The 11399-nt window shown below is 38.0% G+C and overlaps 1 protein-coding gene across 1 annotated transcript; it reads right to left on the bottom strand.

Moving 5' to 3' along the window:
• Positions 1 to 5754: 5754 nt before the first annotated feature.
• On the bottom strand, positions 5755 to 10308 carry LOC121739706. Its single transcript, XM_042132241.1, has 3 exons — positions 9117 to 10308; positions 6464 to 6616; positions 5755 to 5993 (listed from the first exon to the last, which is right to left on the bottom strand). The coding sequence occupies exons 1-3, from the start codon at positions 10306 to 10308 to the stop codon at positions 5755 to 5757; spliced, it is 1584 nt and encodes a 527-aa protein (XP_041988175.1).
• Between the last annotated feature and the right edge of the window lie 1091 nt (positions 10309 to 11399).

Here is an 11399-nt window from a genome sequence, read left to right as displayed (position 1 = left end):
GGCAAGTGAGGCAACAGATATACACAATGGGGATTGTCCAAAAAAAATCACATGTACTTTTTATATTTTTTTTCGTTTAAATAGGGTATTTTAAGAATATAAATTAAATAATTTTGAAATTCATTGGCTAGTTTTTTCTCAATATTTTTTTAAAGTTTCGCTCTGACGTCATCATCGGCCGCCAATTGACCTCTGCATATGTTTTAAATTTCCTTTCAATCTTATTTATAATGGCTGGTTCGTCAAATGCAAGTTCTCATTATGTGAAAGCTGATACGAGAAGCTTACCAAAAGTTTGAAACGTAATGTTGGTCGAATTTATTGCTAATTTAACGCCATTGAAGGTCAAACAAAGGTTAAACGTATTTGTTCAAAAATATAAGTAACTAATGGATATTTTTTTCATTTATGTACAGAAAAACGATCACTGACCTTATTCCTCGAAATGTTTTTGTAATGAGCAAAATTTAAAAAAAATGGACAATCCCCATTGACAATCTATGCGAATTTCAGAAGTCTAGCTATAGCGGTTTTTGAGATACAGCCTGGCGACAGACAGACAGACAGACAAACAGACGGACAGACAGCGAAGTCTTAGTAATAGGGTCCCGTTTTTACCCTTTGGGTACGGAACCCTAAAAAACCATTTTCCGATTTAGGGGTCCATTTGTGAAATATGTATAGTTTAAAAGTGTAAAAAATCGTTAGAGTCTAGTGTCCCCTGCCCCCTTTCTACCAGCTAAACAGTTGCTTCTGGAAATGTGAAAAAATTCACGAGGGTAGAAAATATGCTGAATTTAAAAGGAAAACTATCACGGCTAAGAAGACTTCAAAAGTTATTGAGTAATAACTTGCTTGTGGAAATGGAAAGTTACACTCTCAACATAAGAAGATTTGCGCTTTACCTGCCTTTATATGCCGGCCTTATCATATTATAGTCACAATTTATTCGACCTGAACCACAGAATAGATAACAGTACAAGTACCTGAACTAGGCTTAATTTTTGTCGCTGGAGACGCGGATGTCTAGATGTACCCGAAGCTGCCGAAGGTCAGTGCTGACGTAGTATTTAGTACCGCCGTGTTTAGTGGTTAGCCGGTGGGCTTGCTTCCACTAGATACCATTTCTTCGGGCGCAGATATCCGCGGTCCCAGATACCCGCGGAATACGAAAAAGCATTTCTAGAAACAAAAAATACACATAATTCACACAGATTTCGGTGAGGGCCACGCGGGAATAATTTTTATAGTGCCCAAGCCCGACACGACTGGCGAGAGGTTAGGCGCAGGGCGGACCTTTTACATGACCATCCGACGAATGGATCATCTTACTTGTCAGATGCCACCTGATTAGGTGATCAGCCTGCATTGTCCTAACCAAACTTGGAAACATGTTTCCAACGCGGGAATCGAATCCACGAGCTCAACGTCAGTCAGTCAGTCCAGAGCCACGTGCTCTGAATAGGGTTGCCAGGTGAGTCACGAAAAAATAACGAGTTAATACAAACCCCCAATTGAGGGGTTGTTTGTATGATTGGTAGGTCGCAAAAATACAGTTTTTTATATTATTATTGCGGTTATAAAATTGTATACTATAATTTACATATCGAAATAAAGGTAGGAGCTTGTCCGGTATGACAGTTTATTTTTTACCAGATAGGCCTCGAAAATACCGGACTGTACGCTTAAATACCGGACATCTGGCAACCCTAGCTCTGAACCACTGAATCACGGAAGCGTTATTACTTATTAGAAATAATAGGCTTTACCTAAGTGAGCAGTGAGCACATCGGTAGCACCATAACATTATTACGTCCCAATGGCCAATCCGTCCAGTTTTTGGCAGTGAGACAGGGGGCGACTGCTTATCTCAAGTATAAACCCATCTGAACCAACGTGACTCACATATTTTAATAATAACATAACTTTTATATTATTATTATGATGACTAACATAACTGGTGCAGATTACTGCGTGTAATGGGGGCCTTAGTTCAGGGATACGTATAATAGATGCACGGAGAAAACGTTCATCAACTTTAATTATGTGCTATAAATATTCAAATAACCTAAGAAATACGTCATTCATGGTAATTTATAAATTACTATAATTTGATTTGAAACTGGCTATCCGCGTCATTCCTTTTTGGGTTCCGTAGTCAACAAGGAACCCTTATAGTTTCGGTCTGTCCGTCCGTCTGTCTGTCTCTCCGTCCGTCTGTCTGTCCGCGGTTTTGCTCAGAGACTATAGGACCAACAAAGCTGTAATTCGGCATGAATGCACATGAAATTATTAATGATGCCGACAAAATGGTAGTTATACAAGGTCTTTGAAAAAAAAATTTAACACCAAGCGAGGATGATTTTTTTTTTGGCGTTCGTGTGGGGTGTCGATGGATAGGATTTTTAAAAATATTATGAGTATTCAAAGATCTTTTTCCGATTTAGGGATCCATTTGTGAAATATATTATGAAGTTTTAAAGTGGAAAAAAGTCGTTAGAGTCCCTTCTACCAGCTAAACGGTTGCTTCTGGAAATGTGAAAAAATTCACGGGAGTAGGAAATATATACTGAATTGAAAAGGAAAACTATCACGGCTAAGAAGACTTCATAAGTTATTGAGTAATAACTAAGGGATATTATTAAATGCACATCAGAATAATTTTTCAGCACACTACCTTAACTCCGCTAATTAACTGGATGCATACCAGAAAAACTAATGCTGATCAAAAAAAACAATTGATTAACTGAGCATGTCCTTCAAAAAAAACTTAAACATCATACAAAACGAGACGACCTTTATAACCGAATTCACACCAAAAATATGGTTCATACATCGGATATATTATTTGTAAAACTAAAATTTTAATTGTTTATCAAAAATACTAACTTGCACTCTAAATTGGAATCTTACAACGGAATTTCTAAAAACGATATCGAAAGGTGCACCACAATAAAATCAATTTCTATTATCAAAACAAGTCTACAAATTGACAAATCGTGCAACTAAAATATTTTTAACCTAACTTTATTTTCTTTTTGTTTCTCTGCTTTACTGAAAAACATGTTGGGGCCTCCTCACCTAACGCCGCACTCACTCCTTTGCGCTCGCTCTTTACTCTTTAGCGACCACAGATATACCTTGATCTATTTCTGTGTTAGCGACAAAGATTTTTGGTAATTATGATGAGATATGGTGAAAGATTTTATCATTCCAAAACTATATAATTCAAGGTTTCATGATAAAAATAAAAATGAAGAAAAATCATCAAAATTCACTACTGTATTGTAATTGTATGGGTTAATAAATTTATTAATGATTTTTAAATAATTAATAGCAATGTTGGCCCAATACGACTTGATTGGGTTAGGTTAGATTGCGCGTGGCCCGACTGCCGACACGCAGTTGGCCGGTTTTTGTATGGGAGCTCCCCGTTAAATTTTAATTTTATTTAAATAATATTATTAATTATTAAAGTACACATATAATAAAGGCGTTTGTGAAAATTTAAAGTGCCTATTTGTTGTCATTATTGTTACCGAGGAAAAAAGGACAAAAAATTACGTTTGTTGTATCGGAGCCACCCCTTAAATATTAACTTTCATTGTTTTTAGTATTTGTTGTTATAGCGGCAACAGATATACACAATCTGTGAAAATTTCAGAAGTCTAGCTATAGCGGTTCTTGAGATACAGCTTGGAAACAGACAGACGGACAGACGGAGAGACAACGAAGTCTTAGTAATAGGGTCCCGTTTTACCTTTTGGGTACCTACCTAAAAACTAGCGGTACTACGAAACCCTACATTGAGTCTGGCCAGGCACGCACTTGGCCGTTTTTTTCTTGAATCATCATTCATCATACTAGTATTATTTATATGCGAAAGTTTTTTAGTGTATAATTTTGTTAGTTACTTTTTCACGTCTAATATAAACGGCTGAAGTGATTTTTATGATATTTGGCATAGAGTCAGACGATATCCTGGATTAACACATAGCCTTCATTTTACTGCGGTAAAACATCTTGTCGGAAATCACTAATTTATTTTTACTTTGAATTAGCTGGTAACACCGCGGGGCCCAGCTAGCTAATAAAATAAAGAGGCTTTGCGACCCCCTCTGTTGGTCGACGCAAAGTTTGAAAACACTGTCCTTACATAACATATTAGGAAACACTTTTTTTAAATATTATTATGGGATATAGTAATAATTAAAAAAATCCGGCCAAGTGCGAGCTGCACTCGCCCATGAAGGGTTTGCTGCTGCAGAGCAATAAGGTTTATTTCTATGAAATTAAAAGGTTTTCGATTTATTTTTATATTTCAGACCAATCCATAAATACCCCACACGCATAGGTTAGATGAAATTTTTTTTTGTTTCAGTTGTACCTATGGGGACCCCTAAATTTTTTTATAATTATTCCATTTTTGTATCAAAATCTTAATGCGGTTCACAGACTACATCTACTTACCAAGTTTCAATAGTATAGCTCTTATATTTTCGGAGAAAAGTGGCTGTGACATACGGACGGACAAACAGACAGACAGACAGATAGACAGACAGACATGACGAATCTATAAGGGTTCCGTTTTTTGCCATTTGGCTACGGAACCCTAAATAGGGGTTTCCCCGAAAAATACATTTTAGAATAATAAAATTTATGATTATTAAGTGCATTATCTACTTAAATTACAGTGGCTAGTTTATTACATCTTCATCAGACATAATATCTAATTTGGTATTAAGTATATAAAACTTAATATTATTGAAAAAAAACGACATTTTAATTAATGAATAATAACTCTATGTAGGTGCTTCATTAGCATTCTACTGCAATTAATTTAACTGATCTTACTCATTTATAAGGTATAGGTTAGGTCAGTGTTTTTCAACCTGCTAGTTGCAAGACTCGCAACTCCGGAGGTCGCCATAGGTCAAGAAAACTATTGCAGTAAAAAAAACAATAATGATTAAAAAAATTGACATACTTATTATTATTTATTAAGTAGAAGCGTATCATAGGATGTATTCATAAAATGTATCTAAGGTACTCGTACTTACTTCATACTAATTAATATTATGGTATTTTGCTAATTGCGAACCCATTTTCATAGAATTCACAATATTATAGGTACTCTTTTTTTTTCGTTGGGGAAATGCGTTTACGGCTTACGCATCCCCGGCAGTCTGGGGAAGGTTACCGGGGAATGTGGGACTCCCTGGGGGCGGAGGGCCGCGCCCGGGAATACCCACTAAAACCCCAACGGTGTTCCTGCTCTTCCGCTTAATGCAGAGCCAAATATTACAGGTCCTTAAAGAAACTTAGAGAAGGTGCAAGGACCTAAACATTGTTTATAAAATAAAATAAAATAAAATATCTTTATTTCAGGCATAAATGTACCCATACAAATTATATAAAATATTATGTAAAATTAAAATAAAATAATGTTGACACTGTAAAGGGGTGTCCAGTCATAAAATCACTTTTTTTTCTGGTTCATGTGAACAGAGATCCACCGCACGTACATTAAATTATTGTAGTAGTCGTCAGAGATAGCCGCGAGTATAGTATTGCCAGAGCTGCGCAGTCTGCGCCAAAATGCAGCCACCCGAGATCTAATGATAGCAAAAAAGTCAGGGACTCCCGCCTCCGCAAACATACTCGAAGCACTGCAGCTTCGCGGGAGCCGCATAAGAGTTCGGTATGCATCATTATACTGAACTCTTATACGGCTCATCGACTTTTGTTTGAACGTTATCCAAAGCTGGCAGGTGTACATGCTAAGGCAATACGCCTTAAAAGTGTGGTCTTAAAGTCCCTGCTGCAGTTGGCAAAACGTCGAGCGATCATGTTAGCTCTGACGGCGTGAGCCCTGCGCTCTCGCTCAATGTCAGCGTCATCCTCCAGCCGGTCAGTCAGCAAGTGACCTAGATACCGGAACTGCTTAACACCACCTATCTCACATCCATTCAAGTACACTTTGGGTACTACCTCTGGACCCCGACCAGATGAGAAAACCATGATTTCGGTTTTGGAGACATTATATTTCAGTCCATGCGCATTCGCATAATGCTCACAGACCGCTAACAGTCGCCTCAATCCTTTGATTGAGGGGCTGAGGAGCACCATATCGTCTGCGTAGCTCAGGTTATTCAAACAAACGTTTCCTATATGGCAGCCGATTCTGGTGCTACTCAGCTCCTCGATCAGGCCGTTCACATACACATTAAAGAGGTCTGGAGAGGTGACCCCCCTTGACGAACTCCACACTCTAGCCTATATACACTAGAGGTCGCGTCACCCCATTTCACTAAGTTAGTTTGGCCTCCGTACCAGAATCTCAACAGATCAACCACCCGCCTAGGCACCTGTGACTTGAGCAACTTATTCCATAGAATGTCATAGTTGACCAAATCAAAGGCGCGGCTCAGGTCTAGAAAGCACGCATAAACAGAAGTCTTACGGGACTTGTAGTGGTTTATGGTGCTTTTCAGACTGGCTATAGCGGCATCCGTCGAGAGTCCGGCCCGGAAGCCAAACTGCGCGTCGTCAATTTTAATCTTCTTAAGCAGTTCCGGTTGCAACAGTCTCTCTAATATTTTGCCGACAATTGTACCTAAGGATATCGGCCGGTAGTTAGACGCAGAACTCAGGTTACCCGTTTTATTTTTGACGATAGGAGTGACTATCGTTCTCATTATCTCCTCAGGTAAGTACGAGTACTTAATACAAAGATTAAATAATCGACTTAAATGTCTAGTAATTTTGTCGCTGGCCACACTATGTGCTCGATACTGAGTCCATCGTGCCCCGGCGATTTACCACGTTTCATACTCATTATGACCTTCGAGATATCCTCTGGTGTAAATTCTATGACATCATTATTAGGACAGATCTCAGTATCAAACACATATTGCGCATCCAGAGGACTTATTCTAAATTTACGAGCAAATAATTCAGCTATCTCGGACTGTTGCTGGCAGCTCTCCACCGATACAGGTAAATTTTGTTTATAGTTGAGTTTCTTAGTAGCGTTCCAAAATTTAATAAAGTTTTTATTCTTTCTATGTAAAGCTAAAATATTCATTTTAATACTTTTCTCATTTTTTTGACACCATTTAAGTTTGTTTTTTAATTCTTTCCGACTATTGCACATATTTTCATATTCTGTACCGCTGGAGGGCTTGCCAGCCACCATCCAGCACTTAAAATAAAACCTAGCTCTCTCGTGGCTATCTCTGACGTGGTAGGTCCAGCCTGGTATCTTCTTACCTCGTCTGTGTTCACATGAACTAGAACTTACAATGGGCATTGTCCAAAAAAAATCACATGTACTTTTTATATTTTTTTTGTTAAAATAGGGTATTTTAAGAATATAAATTAAATAATTTTGAAATTCATTGACTAGTTTTTTCTCAATAAATTTTTAAAGTTTCGCCCTTTCAATCTTATTTATAATGGCTGTTTCGTCAAATGCAAGTTCTCATTATGTGAAAGCTGATACGAGAAGCTTAAAAAAAGTTCGAAACGTAATGTTGGTCGAATTTATTGCTAATTTAACGCCATTGAAGGTCAAACAAAGGTTAAACGTATTTGTTCAAAAATATAAGTAACTAATGGGTATTTTTTTCGTTTATATACAGAAAAACGATCACTGACCTTATTCCTCGAAATGTTTTTGTAATGAGCAAAATTTAAAAAAAATGGACAATCCCCATTGCAGCGTTTTGTAATACGTCAATAATATGCCTATAATGTCGATCAATATTATTATATTGACTTTGTAAATGTTCACAATTAAAAACGTCTTGACAATCACATGAAAAATAATCAGGAAATATATCTAAATTATTATAACAAAATTCCCCATATAAATTAATTTGACTAGAGTTTCTCTCGCCCCATCTTACATACTTCAGGGCGTCCGGCTTATAGGAAATGGTAGGACTTATCGTGGTTACTAAAATATCACACACTATACTTAACGGGTGGTGGTCGGACCAGAGTACGTCGTGGGTGACATAGGCATCTACCACAGTATCCCATGCGGCCTTTGTTGTTATGCAATGGTCCAAAATCTCCTACTGCCAGTCGCCTCACATATAAAAGTGTAGGTATCGGAATCAGTCCCAAGTATCCTCAGGTCTGCCCACTCCCACAACATTTCATCACAAAATTTAAAAAGCTGCTTACCGAACCTTGCACCGGGATGCGCGTTAAAATCCCCCAGGATATGACTTATAGTTACATAGTAACACATTCTTAACTTTAGATTTCAATTAGATGACCCGGTGAACTTTTTATCCGTTTCCTCCTAAGATAAACCGCCCTGAAATCAGACTAATAAAAATTATTTAAAAATGTATAAGCAATGATATTCTACATAATATTACGTTTATATTATTTTCCGGCTAAATCTCTTCCGAACAATTTTCAAATTCAAAATTGCAAACATTGACAAAATTTAACTTTTTAATCGGGACTTAACGCGACTTATTTAAGTAGTAATGCTACTACGAGTACATACTTTTTCTCGACGTTTCGGCCGTGTTGCAACGGCCGTGGTCACGAGGGGACTGCAGGAGCGCGACGTCTTCGTTTGCACCGGGCGGTCGGTTCTACGACTACCCTCGAATTGTCCAATATTTGTGTTCCAATACACTGAAAGTCAGTAGGTTCACTGCGACACACAACACTAACTGTATCCGGGTTTACACTTATAGACAGAGGTGACACACGCGGTTTGCACTTATTGATCACTGGATTCCAGGCGGGCGACAATTTAAATCCGTCCTCACGATTGAAATTTTTGTACTTTTTAATTTCAATTGCTTCACGTATTACTCTCGTGTGGTAATGACGATCCGTAGAGAGGATTTTAGGGTCGTGTAGCTCCATCCAGTGATTAGTCCCCATATCAAGCAGATGTTCTGCTACCGCGGATTTATTTGTCTGGCGATTTTTCACTGCGGCTATGTGCTCTTTCACTCTTTCGCCAATAGTCCGTTTCGTTTGGCCAATGTACGAACTACCACAGCTACAATCTATTTTATAAACCCCAGGAGTTTGGAAAGGTAAGGAATCCTTTGGTGACCGAAGTACTTGTGATATTTTACGTAACGGAGTATACACAGTCTTAATGGAGTATTTCCTCAGCTCTGTTCCAATTTTGTCCGTTACGCCTTTGATGTATGGTAAAAATGCTGCTTGACGGTTCACCTCTGGATACCTCGTTTTCTCCTTCTGTCTTCTCAATCCCCTCGACACCTTATACCCGTTACGTCTAAGTACCTCCTGAACATGTGTTAGCTCCTTGGGTAAATGTTCAGGGTCACAAAGGTTATGAGCTCTGTTTGTTAATGATGATATAACAGATTGAAGATGCCGAGGATGATGATGAGAAGATGCGTGTAGATATCTGTCAGTGTGTGTAGGTTTTCTGTACACAGTGTGGGATAATGTACCATCCTCCTTCACTTTGATCTCCACATCCAAAAATGCGAGGCATCTGTTTTTCTCCATCTCGTAGGTGAACTTTATTTTTGGATGGATTGAGTTAAGGTAATTAACATACTGTTCTATTTCCTGTTGACCTCCATTAATAATGCAAAAAACATCATCAACGTACCTCTTCCAAAGCTTCACAGTACATGGTCCAGTAGCTAAAGCTAGGTCTTCAAAGTGCTCCATCCAGATATTTGCAATTATCGGCGCCAGAGGGCTACCCATTGCAACGCCATCGATCTGGAGGTAGTACTGATCTCTGAAGAGAAGGTAATTACCGTCCAAACAGTGTTCAATGAGAACAATATATTCCTTAGGCAACTCATGGTCACACAGCTTGTTTTTAATCACCTCGATGCAATCCTTGAGTGGAACGTTAGTAAAAAGTGACTCAACATCGAAACTCACCATGGTATCTCCGGGTTCCAACCTTATACTCTTCACTATGTCCCTGAAATGGACCGAATCCTTCACGAAAGACGGTGTTTTCCCAACTAATGGTCGCAGCACTCCAGCAACATGTTTAGCCAAGTTGTATGTCGGAGAGTCAATTTGACTCACAATGGGCCTCAGAGGAATGTTCCTTTTGTGAATTTTAGGCAGACCATATAGCTTAGGGGGTTGCACAGGTTTGGGTTTGTGTAGAAAATTGTACTCGTCCTCCGTGAAGACATCTTTGTTTTCGTGGATCAAAGTTCGAATGCGCCGAGTAACTCTGGCCGTTGGATTGTATGACACTGGCTTGTATACATTTGTGTCAGACAGCAAACACCTTATTTTCTGCACATATTCTTCGGTACTCATAACTACAGTAGCGTTTCCTTTATCAGCCCTTAGCACTAAGATGTCATTGTTGTTTCTTAACTGTTTAAGTGCTAGCCGCTCTTCTGTAGTTATGTTACTCTTTGGCAGCTTCGACTTACGTAATATCACCGCTATATCCTGCCTTATAACTTCTGCATCCGCGGTTGGAACTTTATTACGTGAAATAGCCTGCTCCACGCTACACACTATTTCCTCGTAAGGAATTCGTTAAGTCCCGATTAAAAAGTTTAATTATAATGCAACGCGAAAGTTTAAAATGTTATATTGACAAAATTTGACAGATACTTAAGTGAAACAAAAGATACGAAATGCCATTTACATAAAAGAGACTGAGGCCCTAGCCAAATTTACTTCGCCTTATTACGAAGAGACTAGTAGATTCTTTAACGCCAATGCAATACAGAACATTTTGCCCTAGCCAACAACCGGCGAACTTACGTTTCGGTGATTCCATAACGATTTTCTCTTTACCTTCGTTTGCCCCAAAATTGTCTTTGGTTTTGTTGTCCTGTCAAATGTCAACTGTCAAATTTCAACTGTCAAATGTCAACTGTCAGTATGAGTCGTGTTCGTTTCGTTTTTTAAATGTCAATGTCAGTGTTAGTGTCAGTGTCATGTTCTAAAATCTGACAGAAATTGAATGGTATTTTAAAACATGACACACTCCCCGCGTTCCAGATGACGTTAGAAACGCTCACGCTTAAGACCGTAGTTTTTCCCGTTCCACTAGCATGTGAGCGTCAGTGATACAAACCCAAGTGGAACGGATTATGGATCGTATTGAGCGTTTTGAGAAAAGTTTAAAAAAAGAACTATATTTTTTTTTATACATAGGTACATTGAACCGAACTTGGATATTACGTCTACGATCCTTTTCTTCAAGTCGTAAATAAAAGTAATTTTATTGTTTATAGTTACATTTATTTTACAAATAAAATACTATTATATTTGTTTCGTTTTTAGTATTACATTTTTTTACTTAAGTAATCATTTTTTAATATAGTTAAACTTTTATTATATTTGATTTTTTACATTGAATCATATTTTAATAACAAAACCACATACTTTGA

This window comes from Aricia agestis, chromosome 2 (genome assembly GCF_905147365.1).
Source record: "Aricia agestis chromosome 2, ilAriAges1.1, whole genome shotgun sequence".
Classification (NCBI taxonomy): domain Eukaryota; kingdom Metazoa; phylum Arthropoda; class Insecta; order Lepidoptera; family Lycaenidae; genus Aricia; species Aricia agestis.
Note: the sequence above shows the minus strand (reverse complement) of the source record. Positions and strands in the feature narration are given on the sequence as shown.